This window comes from Nerophis ophidion, linkage group LG10 (assembly GCF_033978795.1).
Source record: "Nerophis ophidion isolate RoL-2023_Sa linkage group LG10, RoL_Noph_v1.0, whole genome shotgun sequence".
Classification (NCBI taxonomy): Eukaryota; Metazoa; Chordata; class Actinopteri; order Syngnathiformes; family Syngnathidae; genus Nerophis; species Nerophis ophidion.
The window spans coordinates 39,270,297-39,293,159 of NC_084620.1; the positions used below are offsets into that span (position 1 = coordinate 39,270,297).

General features: G+C 38.1%; 1 protein-coding gene across 1 annotated transcript in view; it reads right to left on the reverse strand.

Annotated features, from left to right (window-relative positions):
* The window catches only part of LOC133560789 (pyruvate carboxylase, mitochondrial-like), a 692,938-nt gene that overhangs the window by 303,148 nt on the left and 366,927 nt on the right, over positions 1 to 22,863 (reverse strand). The window contains exon 12 of the mRNA XM_061913719.1: positions 7,946 to 8,128. Coding sequence (XP_061769703.1) covers positions 7,946 to 8,128 — 183 coding nt within the window. The remainder of the gene's footprint in view (positions 1 to 7,945; positions 8,129 to 22,863) is intronic.

Consider the following 22,863-nt stretch of genomic DNA (forward strand, 5'->3'; position numbering starts at 1 on the left):
ATGTGTACTATGGCTATGAATTGTTGTTTTTTTCCCCTTGGCCTCAGTCTGCACCCCCTCTCCAGGGCCCAGGCTAAGACTGATTTTTTTTATTTTATTTTAATCTTCTATCCCCCCCCCCCCTTGTTTACCTGTATCTCATCTTTTTTTGTAAGGGGCGCTGGAAGCCGGCAGACCCGTCAGCGATCCTGTTCTGTCTCCCTGTGATGTTTGTCTGATCTTGAATGGGATTGTGCTGAAAATTTTAATTTTCCTGAAGGAACTCTCCTGACGGAATAAATAAAGTACTATCTAAGGTTTTAGAATGGCTTTCCCAATGTCCTTACTTAAACGTGTAGACAATGCTGAAAAAACAAGTCCATGTCACATTTTCAGTAGACCCATTATAAAAATAAAAAAAAACAACTGACTTCATGAACGTTTTTTGTGACCAACAAGTATGTCCTCCAATCACTTACCACAAAAAAAATAAGAGTTGTCGAAATTATTGGAAACTCAAGACAGCCATGACATTATGTCCTTTAAAAGTGTATGTAAACTTTTGACCATGACTGTAGATGCGAGCAATGGTCAATGAAACACATTATGTGAGACAAGAACTTACATGCCTAATTTTTTGGTGGATATTCTAAATATGAAAAAACTGCACGTCACAGGCAGCTAACAATGCAAGTTAGGGAATGTGATCTATTCTGCCTATAAAACCTTCTAAAAACCCTTAGAAATTATTCAACGTCACTTAGTATATTCATGATCACATTGTGTATTTTGGTCATTTTAAGCATTACCAAAACAATTTGACTGAGCACATTATTTTGCAAAGCGCATATCAATAGTTTATGTTATTATGCTAGGCTCCAGCGACCCCCCGTGACCCCGAAAGGAACAAGCAGTAGAAAACGGATGGATGGAAGTTTTAAATAAGAATTTAAAACAGCCTATTACAATATCTGCACTCACTGGGATGTTGTTTCCTACCTGAGCTGCTAAATTCACAATAATCCTCACTCCTTAGATCAGTGGTTACCAACCTTTTTGTAGCTGCGGACCGATCAATGCTAGATATTTTACCATTTATAATTTTTTTTTTTTTTTGGGGTGGGGGGGTTCTTTTTTTTTGTCATGAAAAAGGGAGGTTTTTTGGGTTGGTGCACTAATTGTAAGTGTATCTTGTGTTTTTTATTTTGATTTAATAAAAATAAAAATAAAAAAATAATAAAATATTATTTTGCGGCCGGTACCAATCGAGTGGTTGGGAACCACTGCCTTAGATGACAAAAAAAAGCTTTGCAGCGATGTTGCAATGGTCCGCTGCGTTCCATTTGATGAGAGCAATATAGTGTCAACCGTCAAACTGTGCAGCGTGTACAATTTCAAAGTTGATCAACTCCCCGGCTTGGTGCCACAACCTTCTTCTGCACAGGTGAGAGGCCTGATTTATAACCTATAATTATTTTTCCCCCCCAAACTCAAAGACAATACAGCAGAAGCAGCTCAAGCTTCTTTATTTCATGGCGGGTGACAATCAACATTATTTCCAGCTCAAGTCAGCTTGCTACTGACTACTCACCAGTGATCAGAGTAGCAGTGTGAGCGAGGCTATGTGTCGCAAAGCCAGAGAAATAGTTTGGCGGTGTTTGCCCGTACAACAACAATGTCACTATAGCTTTGTTAATACGCCTGCTAAGGCACGTCGATCCCCGTTAGCTGCCTTTTACTAATTATTGTTTAATGTTTATATTGCACAAAACAATAAAAAATATGGGTTCTAGTCTTTTAGTTTTAGCCTTTAAGTCCCAGTCAAATTGTGTTGTTGTTTTTTACTACTAAAACGTGTCCGACATACATTCTCAAATGTTTTTGTCGATATAAGATTTGGACACAAAGAGTAAAAAAAGATTTTAAAATATATTATTATACAGTATATCATTACGCACCTCAGCCTGAAACTACTGTCTTCTTCAGGGTCCTCCAAAAAAATAAAATAAAGTAAAATAAAAATAAAAAATAAATAAATAAAAAAATATATATATATACCAATAAATCAATCAATGTTTACTTATATAGCCCTAAATCACTAGTGTCTCAACGGGCTGCACAAACCACTATGACATCCTCGGTGGGCCCACACAAGGACAAGGAAAAATTCACACCCAGTGGGACGTCGGTGACAATGATGACTATGAGAACCTTGGAGAGGAGGAAAGCAATGGATGTCGAGCGGGTCTAACATTATACTGTGAAAGTTCAATCCATAAGGGTTCCAACACAGTCGCAAGAGTTCAGTCCAAAGCGGATCCAACACAGCAGCAAGAGTCCCGTTCAAAGCGGATCCAGCAGGAAAACATCCCAAGCGGAGGCGGATCAGCAGCGCAGATGTCCACAGCCGATACACAGGCGAGCAGTACATGGCCACCGGATCGGACCGGACCCCCTCCACAAGGGAGAGTGGGACATAGGAGAAAAAGAAAAGAAACGGCAGATCAACTGGTCTAAAAAGGGAGTCTATTTAAAGGCTAGAGTATACAAATAAGTTTTAAGGTGAGACTTAAATGCTTCTACTGAGGTGGCATCTCAAACTTTTACCGGGAGGGCATTCCAGAGTACTGGAGCCCGAAATGAAAACGCTCTATAGCCCGCAGACTTTTTTTGGGCTTTGGGAATCACTACTAAGCCGGAGTCCTTTGAACGCAGATTTCTTGCCGGGACATATGGTACAATACAATCGGAAAGATAGGATGGAGCTAAACCGTGAAGTATTTTATACGTAAGTAGTAAAACCTTAAAGTCACATCTTAAGTGCACAGGAAGCCAGTGCAGGTGAGCCAGTACAGGCGTAATGTGATCAAACTTTGTTGTTCTTGTCAAAAGTCCAGCAGCCGCATTTTGTACCAACTGTAATCTTTTAATGCTAGACATGGGGAGACCCAAAAATAATACGTTACAGTAATCGAGACGAGACGTAACAAACGCATGGATAATGATCTCAGCGTCTTTAGTGGACAGATTGGAGCGAATTTTAGCGATATTACGGAGATGAAAGAAGGCCGTTTTAGTAACGCTTTTAATGTGTGACTCAAAGGAGAGAGTTGGGTTGAAGATAATACCCAGATTCTTTACCGTGTCGCCTTGTTTAATTGTTTGGTTGTGAAATGTTAGAGTTGTATCATTAAATAGAGGTCGGTGTCTAGCAGGACCGATAATCAGCATTTCCGTTTTTTGGGCGTTGAGTTGCAAAAAGTTAGCGGACATCCATTGTTTAATTTCATTAAGACACGCCTCCAGCTGACTACAATCCGGCGTGTTGGTCAGCTTTAGGGGCATGTAGAGTTGGGTGTCATCAGCATAACAGTGAAAGCTAATACCGTATTTGCGTATGATGTCACTTAGCGGCAGCATGTAGATGCTGAAGAGTGCAGGGCCAAGGACCGAACCCTGGGGAACTCCACACGTTACCTTAACGTAGTCCGAGGTCACATTGTTATGGGACACGCACTGCATCCTATCAGTAAGATAAGAGTTAAACCAAGACAGGGCTAAGTCTGACATACCAATTCGTGTTTTGATACGTTCTAATAAAATATTATGATCGACGGTATCGAAAGCAGCGCTAAGATCGAGGAGCAGTAACATAGATGACGCATCAGAATCCATCGTTAGCAATAGATCATTAGTCATTTTTGCGAGGGCTGTCTCCGTGGAGTGATTTTCCCTGAAACCGGATTGAAAGGTTTCACATAGATTGTTAGACGCTAAGTGTTCATTTAACTGCCCCGCAACAATTTTTTTGAGGATTTTTGAAATAAAGGGAAGGTGAGACACCGGTCGGTAGTTTACCATGAGGTCAGGATCGAGGTTAGGTCTTTTAAGAAGAGGATGAATAACCGCTTAGTTGAATGCTAGGGGAACAGTGCCCGAGGAAAGTGATAAGTTTATAATATTTAGCACTGATGGACCTAATAATACAAAGAGCTCCTTGATCAGTTTCCCAGGAAGTGGGTCAAGTAAACATGTTGTTTGTTTTATTCCATTTACACGTTGTAACAATTCCTCTAATGTTATTTCCTCAAAACAAGAGAAACTATTTTGGAGGGCAGTATCCGCCGTATATACAATTGTGTCAGTGTTAATAGAACCCAGTTGTAGCTGGGACGCATTGTCTTTAATCTCCTTTCTAATGACATCAATTTTCTTACTAAAGAATTGCATAAAGTAATCAGCTGAGTGGGTGGAGCTACTGGAAGGAGTCCCTTGTTGGGTTAGCGATGCTACCGTACTAAACAAAAATTTCGGATCGTTTTTATTACGGTGGATGAGATTTGTGTAATATTTAGCTTTAGCTAAGGTAAGCATGCGTTTATAAGTTATTAAACCATCACTCCATGCTTGATGGTGCACCTCAAGTTTAGTCGTGCACCATTTGCATTCCAGCTTTCTACATAATAATTTCTGATATCTAGTTTCTTCTGTAAACAACGGGGTACGCTTTTTTGAAGCCTTTTTTAACTTTAGCGGTGCTATGTTATCAATGGTTTCGCGCAGGGCGTCGTTAAAGTTGTTAGTGAGGTTATCAATAGAGCCCACATACTTTGGGAATGGTGCCATTACCGAGGGCAGTAGGTCAGCAAGAGTTGTCGTTGTGGCCGTATTAATGTTGCGGCTGCTATAGCAGTTATTATTATTATTAGTTTGCCGAACATGCGTCTGAACCTCGAATTTTATAAGGTAATGATCGGACAATACTTTAGTATACGGGAGTATCGTAACTTTGGAAACGGTGATACTCCTGACAAGCACTAGGTCTATCGTATTACCGTTGCGATGCGTGGGTTCATTTATTATTTGTGTGAGACCACAGCTATCAATTATAGTCTGGAGCGCTACGCACCGTGGGTCCGATGGGGTATTCATATGGATATTAAAGTCCCCCATTATGATTATATTATCGGCGTGTGTCACTAGATCAGCAACGAACTCTGAGAATTCATTGATAAAGTCCGAATAGGGCCCTAGGGGGCGGTAGATAACAGCCAGGTGTAGAGGCAGCGGTGTGACAGACCTCATAGTAAGCACCTCAAACAATTTATATTTATTATTTATGTTAGGACTAAGGTTAAAGTTTTCGTTGTATATTAGTGCGACCCCGCCACCCCTTTTAAGAGGACGGGCAATATGCGCATATGTAAATTTAGGAGGACATGCCTCGTTTAGCGCAAAAAAGTCGTTTGGTTTAAGCCAGGTTTCGCTGAGACCGATGACGTTAAGATTGTTGTCTCTGATGATATCAGTAACTAACAACGTTTTGGGAGACAATGATCTTATGTTTAAAAAACCTATATTATAGGTAGTGGGCTGTTTTAGGGAATTTTTGATCAAATTATCCGTAGTAGCAATATTAATAATGTTGTGTTTATTATGCCTAGTGCATTTAGTATAATTACGACCATATCTAGGAATTGATACGACGGGAATTTTCCGATTGTTTGTTTGTTGCTTTGATAAACTGCACGCATCATAGTTAGCCACCTCAGTAAAACACATGTCCAACTCTGAAACACTCAAAGCAGAAAAAACTTGTTCTAATTTAACTGACTCCTTACCCAGACCAGTAGTCTCGCATCTTCCATTTAAATCCGGCTTCAGGATGGAGGGAAGTGGTGTTCTGTGGGGATTAGCCTTCTGCTTTGTTTTTAGCCCCGCTCGGCATCCGCGTTTCCGATCACACTGCTGGCGTCTGCTCCGTAGACGCCCCCCGCTGCTACTATACTCCCCTGCTTCACAGGCCGCTGGATGTAGCCGTCGAAGTATTCCCGTGCTAGTTAGCAGGTCTAGCAAGCACGCGTCTATCAGTCCAAAACGGCCCGATATGTCCACATTCAGAAGTGTCTGGCGGTCGTACGTGATCAGGGAGTGACCACGATGTGAGCCAGCCATAAAGTTTGTAGAATTGTCCGGTATTTCTGCCAAATGTTCCATATTTAGCAGGAGCTCCTCGAGGTCGCAGCACTTCCGGGCGCCGCCATCTTGGATATATATATATATAGGGCTGCGAATCTTTGAGTGTTCCACGATTCGATTTAATATCGCTTCTTGGGGTCGCATTTCGATTATATATCGTTTTTTTCGATTCAACGCGATTCCCGATTCAAAAACGATATTTTTCTGATTCAAAACGATTCTGTATTCATTCACTACATAGGATTTCAGCAGGATCTACCCCAGTCTGCTGACATGCTAACAGAGTAGTATATTTAAAAAAAAAACTTTTATAATTGTAAAGGACAATGTTTTATCAACTGATTGCAATAATGCAAATTTGTTTTAACTATTAAACAAACCAAAAATATGACTTATTTTATCTTTGTGAAAACATTGGACACAGTGTGTTGTCAAGCTTATGAGATGTGATGCAAGTGTAAGCCACTGTGACACTATTGTTCTTTTTTTTACATTTTTATACAAATTTACATTATTGCAATCAGTTGATAAAACATTGTCCTTTACAATTATAAAAGCTTTTAAAAAAAAAACATCTACTGCTCTGCTTGCATGTCACCAGACTGGGGTAGATCCTGCTGAAACTCTATGTATTGAATGAATACAGAATCGTTTTGAATCGGAAAAATATCGTTTTTGAATCGAGAATCGCGTTGAATGGAAAAAATTGATTTCTAGTCGAATCGCGACCCCAATAATCGATATTGAATCGAATCGTGGGACACCCAAAGATTCGCAGCCCTAATATATATATATATATGTATATGTATATATATATATATATATATATATATATATATATATATATATATATATATATATATATACACATATATATATTAGAGATGAGCGGTTTGCGGTCTCATCCGCGGAGTCCGAGGATAAACCGCAGGTCGGGCGGGTGACATGACGAAAACATTTATTTTAAATAGATTCAGGCGGGTGGCAGTTGAACCATTCGGAAATATTTAATACACATAGTTCAGGGATCGGTAACCTTTACCACTCAAAGAGCCATTTAGACCCGTGTCACAAAGTAAAGAAGACAATAGGAGCCGCAAACATTCTCGCGAATATCTGCTGGTGGTCACCCAGATAACGAGAATAAGGGCGTGCTATTGAGCCATTGCCTTGGACGCCTTCTACAACATGTATTAACTGCTTGCCAGTCCAGTAACATGTTGTATGTGGCTTCCGCAGACACAAGCACACGACTGCAAGGCATACTGGGTGATATAGAGTACACTGATGGTTGTGATATAAACAACTTTAGTACACTTACTAATATGCAACACACTGTGAAGCCACACAAAACAAGAATGACAAACACATTTCGGGAGAAATCCTCACAGTAACACAACATAAACGCAACACAACAAATACCCAGAATCCTTTGCATCCATGACTGTTCCTGACTATATTATACACCCCGCTAGGACCAAACCCCGCCCACCCCCCCCTCTCTCATTCAATGTGTTTAGTTTATTTTCTGACTATTTACATTGTAGATTGTCACTGAAGGCATCGAAATTATGAACGAACACATGTGGAGTTATGTACTTCACCAAAAAAAGGTGAAATAACTGAAATCATGTTTTGTATTCTAGTTTCTTCAAAATAGCCACCCTTTGCTCTGATTACTGCTTTGCACACTCTTGGCATTCTCTCGATGAACTTCAAGAGGGGGTCACCTGATATGTTTTTCACTTCCCAGGTGTGGTCTAAGCTCATCGAGTTTTAGAAAGTATTGGAAACTCAAGACAGCCATGACATTGTGTTCTTTACAAGTGTATGTCAACTTTTGACCAGGACTGTACATATATAACCCCCACCGCCCCCCGGAAACACACACAGACACACACAAACAGATACCGGCCAAATTCTTTCAACCCAATGCGGCCAACCCTAAGCATCCTTGAACGTAGTAAACAATGGCTGACAGTCCTACCTTGACCCCCCTCACTCTGAACTCGGCCAGGGCTCGGCTCATCTTGGAGGCGGCAGTGGGCAGGTCTTTGCCGCTGGCGATGACTTTGACCAGCAGAGAGTCGTAGTGCGGAGAGATGACGGCGCCCTGGAAGGCCGAGGCACTGTCCAGACGGATGCCCATGCCTTCGCCACTTCGGAACACCTGGAGGTTGGAGGACGCCAAAGAGTTAGCGCTATCAGGCCCAATAAAAAAAGCCAACATTGCGGATATGATTATTGGAGTTTTGGCTGCATTTGGATATGTGCATGCACAATTTGTCAGGAAGACTTAGTGTTTTCATTAAAGTACTGGGTGCATGAACGCACAGCAGCGTCATTAAGAGCTTGTCTATCGACTAAAAGCGTCAGTTATGCTCTTATTCACAATGATTGCTTTTATTTGATGCCTTCAGGGGAAGAGGACACGGTTGAACTAAGGAAAAGGGGGGGGGGGGGGGGAAGGACTACTTGGAAGCTGATTAAAATGGCAAAAAGACCGGATTGCACTGATTTTACTGCAGTGTCCGAGCAACCCTGGGAAGTCAGCGCCACACATCTGCTTGGCTTCCGACACGTGAGCATGGAACTCACCTGCGCGTGGCGCCGATGAAAAAGTGGGGGGGAAACAAGCAAGAAAAAGGGGGCGGAGTGCTCCAAAGCACTTGGCAGGAGAGCAAAGAGGCAAGAGAGGAAATGTGAGGAATGGAAGTGAGGAGCGCATCCAAGTCTGAAACATATGGAGCCCCCGGAGGGCTGGAAGCGAGAGATGAGTCGGAATTGTAATTATAACAATGTTGTGGCACTCTGGTGATGGGCCAGAAAAATTGTCAGACAATGCCGGCGTCTAGGACCGCTCACATTTACTACACAGCTCGCGGAGTTGCCGCCACAATGTGATTCAATTTATTCAGTTAATAATCTCCCGGCGTGAAATTATCAAAATGTTGACTAATGCGACTCAATTAGCTTATTAATTAGACTCGATAATACCTTTCATCAGGAGAGCTATGATGTAACGCTCTATGCACATTGATATATGTTCAATCGGCTGCTTACCGGTAGTTTTTTTATTATTAAAACAAGTGTCACAGCTGCGTTAAAGTGACGGGCTGCGTGCACTTCGCCCATTTAGGCTTTTTGTTTGGGCCTGCTGAGCAGCAGGGTTATTTGGGGCAACCCCCCCCCCTGGCCAAGGACACGGTGTAGGCCAGGGTTCGGCAACCCAAAATGCTGAAAGAGCCATATTGGACCAAAAATACACCAAAAAAAATCTGTCTAGAGTCACAAAAACTTAAAAGCCTTATTTTAATAAATGATAAATGGGTTGTACTTGTATAGCGCTTTTCTACCTTCAAAGTACTCAAATATACCTACAAACGAGCCATAATGATGCAATATGTACGTACAGCTAGCCTAAATGGCAGGTTAGCATCGATTAGCTTGCCGTCATGCACTGACAAAAATACATGATTAACACCTCGACAAGTCAATAATATCAACAAAGCTCACCTTTGTGCATTCACACACAGAATACAAAATTTGGTGGACAAAATGAAACAAATTAGTGGCATCAAACACGTCTTTCTGTGGAAGCATCAGAGAAAGTTGTGTATGTAAACAAACTACTATGAGTTCAAGGATCACTGAAATTAGTAGGACAAAATTGCGCTTGCCAAATACTCTCATCAGTGGAGCATGTTTAATACAAATAGTGGGATTCATAACACTTAGGAAGGTGTGTGTTATGTTTGTTATAAGTGTTATAATGAAGGCAACACATGATGTAAGTGTCTATATTAGCTATATTAGCCTCCTATCAAAGGCTGATGCAAATTTTCCTTGACAGAAATGTTGCATTTTGATTTTAATTCAACACATTTTTGCAACATTGGAAATCATTTGTAAAACAGAGGCTTCTCACAGGATTATATAATTTCCGGAAAATACTGGCTCAGAACTGCCAAAGGTATAGATGTGTATGTCGAAGTTTAAGGAAATGTTAGGCTGTCTTCTTTTAATAGATTTGTTACAATCTTTGCGAGCTGGGTAACGTTTGCCGTGGTCTGGAACAACATGGCACACAAACTATCAGAAATGCAGCCAATTTTACATACAGATAATGTGCCATGAGACATGCAAATATACATTAAATACACAGAGGACATTAAGAAAACTAAATGACCTCAAATATAGCTACAAACGAGGCATAATAATGCACATACAGCCAGCCTAAATAGCAGGTTAGCATCGATTAGCTTGTCGTCAGGCACTGACCAAAATATGCCTGATTGACACCCCAACAAGTCAATAATATCAACAAAGCTCACCTTTGTGCATTCACACACAGAATAAAAAATTTGGTGGACAAAATGAGACAAATTAGTGGCATCAAATACGTCTTTCAGTGGTAGCATCAGAGAAAGTTGTGTATGTAACAAACTACTATGAGTTCAAGGATCGCTGAAATTAGTAAGACAAAACGGCGCTTGCCAAATACTCTCATCAGTGAAGCATGTTTAATATAAATAGTGGGATTCATAACACTTAGGAAGGTTTGTGTTATGTTTGTCCTCCAACAGAAAATATATTAAAACCAAAAATGAATATTTTTTCTTAATCATTTTCCAAAGATGCCCCGGGAGCCACTAGGGCGGCGCTAAGAAGGATCTAGAGCCGCGGGTGGCTGACCCCCGCGTTTAGGCTCACATATTTTTCCAGAACAACTCAGAGCGATAAAGGAGAAGAGGCCGTGGATAAGTGCTCCGGGCTTTTGTCACCGTCTTGCAAGCACTCCAATGTGTTTGGTGAACAAATAAAAGTCAAAATAATAGTCGGACACCAATTTCCCATGTGGGAGCCGTCAAGTCCCACACTGATTTGGGGGCCATAAAACACATTTGTTTGTGCAAAGCCAAACTGACATCAGCAGGTTTAAAGACATAATACGTGTGTGTGTGTGTGTGTGTGTGTGTGTGTGTGTGTGTGTGTGTGTGTGTGTGTGTGTGTGTGTGTGTGTGTGTGCGCTGGTGCCTGAAAATAGAGTGAAATATAATCTTATCACATTGTAAAATCCTGGAGCATCCCTCAAGGCATGTTGAAGTTGCACATCCCTCAAAAGCCACAAATAAACATGGACCTTGCAGTAAACATTCAAAACCAAGAAATAAACATCGCAGAAGGTATACAAACATTTTCAAACAGGCCCGCAGGCGAGAGATTTTTACTGAAACCCACTACTTCCGACCACGTAGTCTGATAGTTTATATATCAATAATGAAATATTAACATTGCAACACATGCCAATACGGCCTTTTTAGTTTACTAAATTGCAATTTTATATTTCACGCGGAAGTATCATGCTAAAATGTCGCGGTATGATGACGCGTGCGCGTGACGTCACGCATTGTAGAGGACATTTTGTTCCAGCACCGTTCACAGCTATAAGTAGTCTCTTTTCATCGCATAATTCCACAGTATTCTGGACATATGTGTTGCTGAATCGTTTGCAATTTGTTCATTGAATAATGTAGACGTCAAAGAAGAAAGCTGTAGGTGGGAAGCAGTGTATTGCGGCCGCCTTTAGCAACACAAACACAGCCGGTGTTTCATTGTTTACATTCCCGAAAGATGACGGTGAAGCTTTATTATGGAAGAGAGCAGTCAAGCGAACACAGTTGGATTGGACCACACACACAAAGTACAGTGTTTTATGCAGCGATCATTTCGAAAGATCGTGTTTCGAACAGAGATTGGCATCGCCACCACCCGTCGACTGGTGCTGAAGAAAGGTGCAGGGCCGACCTTCAGGTTGTACAGTACGACCATATAATCTCACTAAAACACTAGTAACACAATAAGCAGATAAGGGATTTTCCAGAATTATCCTAGTAAATGTGTTTAATAACATCGCTCCCACTGTATAGTCTTTTTTTTTTCTAGTCCTTCACTTTTACTTTCCTCATCCACAAATCTTTCATCCTCGCTCAAAATAATGGGGAAATCGTCGCTTTCTTGGTCCAAATCTCTCTCGCTGCTGGTGGCCATGATTATAAACAATGTTCAGATGTGAGGAGATCCACAACCCGTGACGTCACGCGCACATCTTCTGCTACTTCCAGTACAGGCAAGGCTTTTTTATTAGTGACCAAAAGTTGCAAACTTTATCGTCGATGTTCTCTACTAAATCCTTTCAGCAAAAATATGGCAGTATCGCGAAATGATCAAGTATGACACATAGAATGGACCTGCTATCCCCGTTTAAATAAGAAAATCTCATTTCAGTAGGCCTTTAAGTCGCACTCCCACACAGACAGACAATCCGAGCATGTCAGGAGACTAAATCAAAGACGCAGCAAGACAGATGTTTGCAGTTTCACTTTACTGCACACACAAGTGGTGTATATGGCCTATGCCAGCAGTTCTCAACCTTTTTTCAGTGATGTACCCCCTGTGAACATTTTTTTAATTCAAGTACCCCCTAATCAGAGCAAAGCATTTTTGGTTGAAAAAAAGAGATAAAGAAGTAAAATACAGCACTATGTCATCAGTTTCTGATTTATTAAATTGTATAATAGTGCAAAATATTGCTCATTTGTAGAGGTCTTTTTTGATCTATTTGGAAAAAAAAGATATAAACATAACTAAAAAACTTGTTGAAAAATAAACAAGTGATTCAATTATAAATAAAGATTTCTACACATAGAAGGAATCATCAACTTAAAGTGCCCTCTTTGGGGATTGTAATAGAGATCCATCTGGATTCATCAACTTAATTCCAAACATTTCTTCCCCAAAAAATAAATCTTTAACATCAATATTTATGAAACATGTCCACAAAAAATCTAGCTGTCAACACTGAATATTGCATTGTTGCATTTATTTTCACATTCATATTTTGTTTAAGTATTATTCAAAAAATATATTTATCAAGTGTTTTTGAATTGTTGCTATTATTAGAATATTGTAAAAAAATCTCACGTACCCCTTGGCATATCTTCAAGTACCCCCAGGGGTATGCGTACCCCCATTTCAGAACCACTGGCCTATGTAATCACACAGGAAGTTGTGCAGCTCGGCACCGAGTGCCCGACGTAGCCTTTAATGGCGCGGCTATTGTGGAGCAAGGCTATTAACCTTCGCACGAAAGCTGAATTTTCCCACATATCCCGCTCATTAAAGTGTGTGAAAGATATTTATGTTTGGCAGCGTACGAGCTAATGAGGGGCGCTCCCGTGCACACTTGCTTTTTAAAAAAATAAAATGTGGAGCATAATCATTTTAACCGGAGGGCAAAGAGATCGAGGAGATAAATGATGAGGCGGCACATGCAGGCCATTAGTTAGCAAATAGACACTTATTTTAGGAGGTGGCGTCGTCCAGTAAGCGGACGATCGGTGTTTTTTAATCCCCGCTTTCCCAGCATTCGAGTCACTATAGACCATGGTTTGAAATTTGACAAACAACTGTCATATTAGTATGACAGTTATACTATCATATTGAGTAAACAAACTAATGTTTGTGTTTGCAAACCTTACAAAAATACTTGATACTAGTAAATCTCACAGAGATACATGAATACAAACATTATTAGACATATTGGATATTTGGTTTTGGAGTTATGTTTGAAAAAACTTTCATATTTAGTATGACAGTTGTACTGTCATAGAGTAAAAAAAAAAAAAACGTGTTTGCAAACCTTACAAACGCTTATGTTTCTAGTAAAACTCACAGAGATGCATTATTTCAGGCATTATTAGACATACTGCATGTTTGGTTTAGGAGTTATGTTTGAATAAATGTTTTATTGCTTTTTTCACATTATCTCAGGATTCTAAGAACATTACTGTCATATTGAGTAAAAACACATTTTTGTGTTTTCAAACCTTACAAAAGCTAATGTTTCTAGTAAAACTCCCAAATATAACATTTTTCAGACCTTATTAGATATATTGCATGTTTGGTTTATGAGTTATGTTTGAATTACTGTCATATTTAGTATGACAATTATACCGTCATATTGAGTAAAAAAACTAATGTTTGTGTTTGCAAACCTTACAAAAATACCTGGTCCTCGTAAATCTCACTGAGATACATGAAAACAGGCATTAATCGACATATTGCATGTTTGGTTTTGGAGTTATGTTTAAATAACTTTCATATTTTGTATGACAGTTATACTGCCATATTGAGTTAAAAATAACAATGTTTGTGTTTGCAAACCCTACAAACGCTTAGGGTCTAGTAAAACTCACAAAAATACATTATTTTAGGCATTAAGACATTTCAGATGTTTGGTTTAAGACTTACGTTTGAATATAAATGATAAATGGTTGTACTTGTATCGCGCTTTTCTACCTTCAAGGTACTCAAAGCGCTTTGACACTACTTCCACATTTACCCATTCACACACACATTCACACACTGATGGAGGGAGCTGCCATGCAAGGCGCCAACCAGCACCCATCAGGAGCAAGGGTGAAGTGTCTTGCTCAGGACACAACGGACGTGACGAGGATGGTACAAGGTGGGATTTGAACCAGGGACCCTCGGGTTACGCACGGCCACTCTCCCACTGCGCCACGTCGTCCCATATATTTAGTATTATTTTTTTCACATTATCTCAGGATTCTAAGAACATTACTGTCATATTGAGTAAAAAACACATTTTTGTGTTTGCAAACCTTACAAAAACTTATGTTTCTAGTAAAACTCCAAAAGATACAATTGTTGAGGCCTTATTAGATATATTGCATGTTTGGTTTAGGAGTTATATTTAAATAACTGTCATATTTAGTAAGACAGTTATACTGTCATATTGAGTAAAAAACTAATGTTTGTGTTTGCAAACCTTACAAACGCACCTGATTCTAGTAAAACTCACAGAGATGCATGAATACAGGCATTATTAGACATATTGCATATTTGATTTCGGAGTTTAGTTTGAATAACATTCATATTTAGTATGACAATTATACTGTCATTTTGAGTAAAAAAAACAAGTTTTGTGTTTGCAAACCTTACAAACACTTATGTTTCTAGTAAAACTTACAAAGATACACTATGTCAGGCATTATTAGACATTCTGCATGTTTGGTTTAGGAGTTACATTTGAATACATTTTTTATTGCTTTATCACATTATCTCAGGATTCTAAGAACATTACTGTTGTATTGAGTAAAACATACATTTAAAAAAAAAACTAATGTTTGTGTTTGCAAACCTTACAAAACACTTGTTTCTAGTAAAACTCACAAATATACAATAATACAGGCAATAATTAGACATATTACATGTTTGGTTTAGGTGTTATGCTTGAATAACTGTCATATTTAGTATGAAAGTTAGTTATACTGTCATATTGAGTAAAAAAAATAATGTTTGTGTTTGCAAACCTTACAAAAAAACCCTGATCCTAGTAAATCGCACGGAGATACATGAATACATGCATTATGTTATGTTTGAATTACTTTCATATTTATTATACTGTCATATTGAGTAAAAAAAAATTTGTGTTTGCAAACCTTACAAACGCTTATGTTTCTAGTAAAACTAAAATAAATACATTATTTCAGGCATTATTAGACATTTTGCAGGTTTGGTTTAGGAGTTACGTTTGAATACATTTTTTATTGCTCTTTTCGCATTATTGTAGGATTTTAAGAACATCACTGTCATATTGAGTAAAACACACATTTTTGTGTTTGCAAACCTTACAAAAGCATATTTTTCTAGTAAAACTTACAATCATACAATTTTTCAAGCAATATTAGACATATTGCATGTTTGGTTTAGGAGTTATGCTTGAATAACTGTCATATTTCGTATGACAGTTATACTGTCATGTTGAGTAAAAAAAAAAAAAAATGCTTGTGATTGCAAACATTACAAAAGCACCTGATCCTAATAAAACTCACAGAGATACATGAATATAGGCATTGTTAGACATATTGCTTGTTTGGTTTTGGAGTTATGTTTGAAAAAACTTTTATATATTATACGACAGTTATACTGTCAAATTGAGTTAAAAAAAATGTGTTTGCAAACCTTACAAAATCTCATGTTTGTAGTAAAACTCACAAATATTCATTATTTCATGCATTATTAGACATTTTGTATGTTTGGTTTAGGAGTTATGTTTGAATACATGTTTTATTGTTGTTGTTTTTTGCATTATTGTAGGATTCTAAGAACATTACTGTCATAATGAGTAAAGCACACGTTTTTGTGTTTACAAACCTTACAAAATAGTATGTTTTTAGTAAAACTCACAAAGATATAATTTTCACGAATTTTTAGACATATTGCATGTTTGGTTTAGGTGTTATTTTTGAACAACTGTCATATTTATTATGAAAGTTACACTGTCACATTGAAGAAAACACTAATGTTTGTGTTTGCAAGCCTTACAAACACACCTGATGCAATAAAACTCAGAGATACATCAATACAGGCATTATTAGACGTACTGGATGTTTGGTTTTGGAGTTCAGTTTGAATAACTTTCATATTTAGTATGACAGTTATACTGTCATATTTAGTAAAAAAAAGTTTTTGTGTTTGCAAACCTTACAAAAGCACATTTTTCTAGTAAAACTCACAAAGATACATTTAAGGCAATTTTAGACATTTTGCACGTTTGGTTTCGGGGTTATATTTGAAAGAAAATGTATTGCTTTTTTCGCATTATCTCAGGATTCTAAGAACATTACTGTCATATTGAGTAAAACACACACTTTTTGTGTTTGCAAACCTTACAAAAACGTATGTTTCTAGTAAAACTCCAAAAGATAACATTTTTCAGGCCTTATTAGGTATATTGCATGTTTGGTTTAGGAGTTATGTTTGAATAATTGTCATATTTAGTATGACAGTTATACTGTCATATTAAGTAAAAAACTAATGTTTGTGTTTGCAAACCTTAGAAACACATCTGATTCTAGGAAACACACAGAGATACAGGAATACAGGCATTATTAGACACATTGCATGTTTGGTTTTGGAGTTCAGTTTGAAAAAAATTCATATTTATTATGACGGTTATACTGTCATATTGAGTAAAAAAACTATTTTTTGTGTTTGCAAACCTTACAAACGTTTATGTTTCTAGTAAAACTCACAAAGATACATTATTTCAGGCATTATTAGACATTTTGCATGTTTGGTTTAAGAGTTGTGTTGGAATACATTTTTATTGATTTTTTCACATTATCTCAGGATTCTAAGAACATCACTGTCATATTGAGTAAAACACACCTTATAAAAAAATAATGTTTGTGTTTGTAAACCTTACAAAAACAGTTGGTTCTAGTAAAACTCAAATATACAATAATACAGGTATTACTAGACATTGGATATTTGGTTTTGGAGTTCAGTTTGAATATCTATCATATTTAGTATGACAGTTATACTGTCATATTGAGTAAAACATTGTTTTTGTGTTTGCAAACCTTACAAAAGCACATGTTTCGAGTAAAACTCACAAAGATACATTGTTTCAGGCATTATTGGACATATTGCATGTTCGGTTTAGGAGTTATGTTTGAATAACTGTCATATTTAGTATGTGACTTATATCATCATATTGAGTAAAAAACTAATGTTGGTGTTTGCAAACGTTACAAAACACTTGTTACAAAACACTTGTTTCTAGTAAAAATCACAAAGATACATGAATACAGGCATTATTAGACATATTGCATATTTGGTTTAGGAGTTATGTTTGAATAACTTTCATATTTAGTATGACAGTTATATTGTCATATTTAGTAGAAAAAATAGTTTGTTGTGTTTGCAAACCTTACAAAAGAACACATTTCCAGAAAACTCACAAAGATACATTATTTGAGGCAATTTTAGACCTTTTGCATGCTTTGTTTGGGAGTTATGTTTGAATACTTTTTTTGTTTTTTTCGCATTATCTCAGGATTCTCGGAACATTACTGTCAAATTGAGTAAAAAACTAAATGAAATGTTTGAAAAACCTTACAAAAACACATGATGCTAGTTAAATCCACAAATATTCATTATGTCAGGCATTATTACGCATATTGCATGTTTGGTTTTGGAGTTATGTTTGAATAACTATCCTATTTAGTGGGAAAGTTGTACTGTCATATTGTTAAATCAAGTTTTGATCACCTTCGGCATTTATCGAAGATTAAAGCTTTTTATCTTTTAAACAATTCGAACAGGTCAAGCACACTTTTATCTCACCATTTTTAGCAATACATTTCACATTGGAATAAGTCAAAATGCACCGTCACACTTAGAGTTCGTCCAGAAATCTGCTGCACTACTTTTAACGGGAACCAAAAAAAAAGAGAGCACATCACCGCAATTCTCGCTTCTCTGCTTTGGCTTCCTGTTCGTTTTAGAATTGTTTTTAAAACGTTACTGCTGGTTTTTGAAGCTTTGAATGGACTGGCCCCAAAGTACATCACAGATGCATTGATGTATTTTATTCAATTATTATTATTTGTTTGTATATTGTTGACTTGTTTCATTTTGAATGCTTGTAATTTGATTAATTGTATTGTTTATTTTGTTTATGGGCCACACTCTGGAGACAGTGGTGTTGTTAAAGGCCTACTGAAATGAGATTTTCTTATTTAAACGGGGATAGCAGGTCCATTCTATTTGTCACACTTGATCATTTCGCGATATTGCCATATTTTTGCTGAAAGGATTTGGTAGAGAACATCGACGATAAAGTTTGCAACTTTTGGTCGCTAACAGAAAAGCCCTGACTCTACCGGAAGTCGCAGACGATGACGTCACCCGTGTGAGGGCTCCTCACGTCCTCACATTGTTTATAACGGGAGCCTCCAACAAAAAGAGCTATTCGGACCGAGAAAACGACAATTTCCCCATTAATTTGAGCGAGGATGAAAGATTTGTGTTTGAGGATATTGATAGCGAAAGGCTAGAAAAAAAATAAAATAATTAAGTTTAAAAAAAGGCGATTGCATTGGGACAGATTCAGGTGTTTTTAGACACATTTACTAGGATAATTCTGGGAAATCTCTTATCTTTCTATTGTGTTGCAAGATTTTTTGTGAGTTTAATAGTACCGGATAGTCGGAGGGGTGTGTCCACGGGTGTGTTGACGCCAGTGTCTGAGGGAAGTCGACGGCTGCTGCATTGACGGCACAAGCTCAGCTGATCTCCGGTAGGAGGCGACTTTTTACCGCAATTTTCTCACCGAAAACTGCTTGTGGACATTTTGTCGGGATCCATGTTCGCTTGACCGCTCTGATCCATAGGAAAGCTTCATCTCCGGGAATTTTAAACAAGGAATCGCCGTGTGTTTGTGTGGCTAAAGGCTACTTTGACTTATCCATTATTAATTGAACAAATTTAAGAAAACAACAAAGTGAAGTAGTCGTAGTCTCAGTGAAGCTAAGCGCTACATATGCTTTGTCATATTTTAATACGGCCAATATGCAATGCCTGCACCACTATTCTAGAAGGACTGCGCTAATATTTGATCTGCATTTGTTTACCGAGTGCCGCACGGAGGTTGTCCACTGCTCCTCTATAACATGGGTGAAATATAGAGACTAGGGATGCGCGGATAAACCGTGAGTCGGGCGGGTGACATGACGAAAAAATAGATTTTAAATAGATTTGGGCGGGTGGCGGTTGAACCAATTCGGAAATATATATTGTAATAATCCCAGGAATGTAGGCTCATACAACTTCTCCGTTTGTCTTATCTTTATTGCACAAGATGTAATACAACCACACAACAGCTCTCATGTCTCTAACTCTTGTGACCACCCTTGACTTTTTACTTGTTAATGGACTAACGATGTAACAGTAAATGGTATAATGATAATTTGCGATAAAATTCCAGACGGTTAGTAATACCGTCTAATTTTTAGGCATCTTAGGCAAAATGAAGTAAGGGGCATGCGCACTAGCATCGTTTGGCTTGCTGATAATGGCGGACGAGATTTCCCCTCAGAGTAAACGTAATTTTTCCCTCTTTTGCCGGCGTGCGTTTAAGAATGCACTGCTATGTTTAGATGGAGACAGGTGTGGACAATATTGGAGACAGTCGCACTTGTCCCCACACAAAGTATACAGCGAACGAGAAAAACTATTTGATGTTGCTTTATTTTCTCAATACAGTGTGCATCAGCTGCTGTGACTGAGGAAACATTCAGCATGTGATGTATCGTGAACATTGTCACAACTTGTTTATAAAGTCTTTAGTTTGTTTACTGGGATGATCACACATCCTTTATTTAACTGCATCAGTGTTCAGGTGACATCAATACTAGCTCAAATGTTGTGTAATCTCAATCGAAGTGAGCGCAGGCTGTAAAGATTGTGTATTTGACATGAGAGGTGTCACTCCTGGGTTTTTGGTTGTTGGCCAAACTGAACTACTGGGAGGTGGTGGTGAAGAACACACCTTGTTCATAAGACTTAGCCAAACTGCTTTGAGTTTATTGATATGTATAAATTCATATCAAACAGTAAACACCATTTTGATTTTTTACTTCAAAAAGCATCCATGTGAAGCAGCATTTTGTTAATTTGTTATTGTGAAAAGTTAATTCCTTTACGACATATTTCTGCTCATTTTCTTAATGGATCTGTCACAATACAATTGGGGGCGGCATGGCGTAGTGGGTAGAGCGGCCGTGCCAGAAACCTGAGGGTTGCAGGTTAGCTTCCCACCTATTGACATCCAAATCACTGCCATTGTGTCCTTGGACACTTCACCCTTGCCCCCGGTGCCGCTCACACTGGTGAATGAATGATTGATTGGTGGTGGTCGGAGGGGCCCGTCAGTCTACCCCATGGCAGCTGTGGCTACTGATGTAGCTTACCACCACCAGGTGTGAATGAATGATGGGTTCCCACTTCTCTGTGAGCGCTTTGAGTATCTAACAATAGAAAAGCGGGATATAAATCTAATCCATTATTATTATTATTATTATTATTATTAATACAGCATCTAAATGTACATAGAAATGTACATAACTTAAAAAAATATATAAAAACAAATACTTTCCTCTATCAAAATTTTAAAATAGAGATAAAATGGTATTAAATAATAAAAACTAAAAAAATATATTTGTCTTTAGATATATGGATAACGTTTATCCATAGCCTTTTTATTAGACATTACAAATGACACAATGGTATTACATTCACACCCCAACATTGCTTTATTTACCTAACAATCAGTAAGCATGATGTCAATATTGATGACAATAATCTTAATTATTACTTTGGCCATATTTGGCAGTCCTAAGTCTCATACATGAACACTGTTCTTATCTATATGGACAAGAGCCGTTACGTCTTATGGCCATCAGGTGCCATCTTTCAAAAATGTATGTATGTATATATATATATATATATATATATATATATATATATATATATATATATATATATATATATATATATATATATATATATATATATATATATATATATATATGTATGTATGTATGTGTATTAGGGGTGTAACGGTACGTGTATTTGTATTGAACCGTTTCGGTACGGGGGTTTCGGTTCGGCACGCGGGTGTACCGAACGAGTTTAGAAGCAGAAGTCTTCACAAGCTGCTCTGCTTTCTGCCTCTGTGGCTCTGTCTCAGCAGCAAGCATTGTCCCGCCCACACAACCATCTGATTGGTTACATACAAAGCCAATCAGCAGTGCATATTCAGACTTCAGAACGATGTGGTCAATGCTTTAGCGTCGAGCAGAAATATTCGTTTAGCAGGGGAGCAGCGCACTCTACCCAAATTATACTACACACTTCCTAGTCACAACTATTACTAACATCACTATGAGCCCGTTGACCTTCTAGAAACTTAAACTGCAGCTCAGCTAGCTCACAGTAAAGGCTTGAGGTGAGGGCTAATTAGCTTTTAGCGTAACGTTAGCTCATTTTGCTGTGTGTGCGTTTGAGCGTGTGTGTGTGTGCGTGTGTGTGTGTGCGTGCGTGTGCGTGTTTTAGGGGCAGCAAAGTCCTGTCTGTCTGTTATTTCATTGAAATCCATGGTGTTTAGGGATGAATAGACTCTCCTATTGCAATTGTACTATTTTTTCAGCTATAGTTACATTAATCATTAGTAATGTAGCAGCCTAGTTTTGAATAGCAGGGTCCCTGCTATCACCTGTTGATAAAAATACAACATTTACATAATAAAAGTCAACTACAGGCTTCCCAAATGTTGTAATAAATTAAGCATGATGAGTTGACATTAAACAGTTTCAATGGAAACTCTTTAATGTTGCACTTTTTAAATGTCGAAAAAAGTTTTTTTTATTTTATCTAATCAAAGCAACAACTTGAGGCAGTTTAATGTGGATTAACGTGGGCAGAATTATTATAGTGTTCCCAATGTTAAAAGGATAAAGCCATTGTTTACAAATTTGGTAAATAATTAACCCAAAAATTTATATTGTGTTGTTTTCTTAATGTACCCAAAAATGAACCGAACCGTGACCTCTAAACCGAGGTACGTACCGAACCGAAATTTTTGTGTACTGTTACACCCCTAATATATATACATGTTTTGGAGCCCCTGCTTCGAAAGACAATAATGTTTGCCATGGTGCCCTTCTAACTTGCCGTGGTGCCCCAAAATGTGAGCCCTCTTTTAAGGCAACACTTGCCTTGACCTTAAAAAGCTACAATTGGAGGCCTGGTATATGATATATTAAGTTCAATAATTCATTTTCAGTTCCTCCTAGAGATATCTGTTTTTAATCGTGTGATGCCTTGACTAAGGAGATTGTCAAGCAAATGTAAGTTTTTTTCAGAGCGATACATATCTCGCTCTGCATATTGAATTATACATGAAGCCGTGATTGCCTGGCAGCCAAATCTAGATCTTTTTTTGGGGGGGAGGGGTGGGCGTGGGGGGGT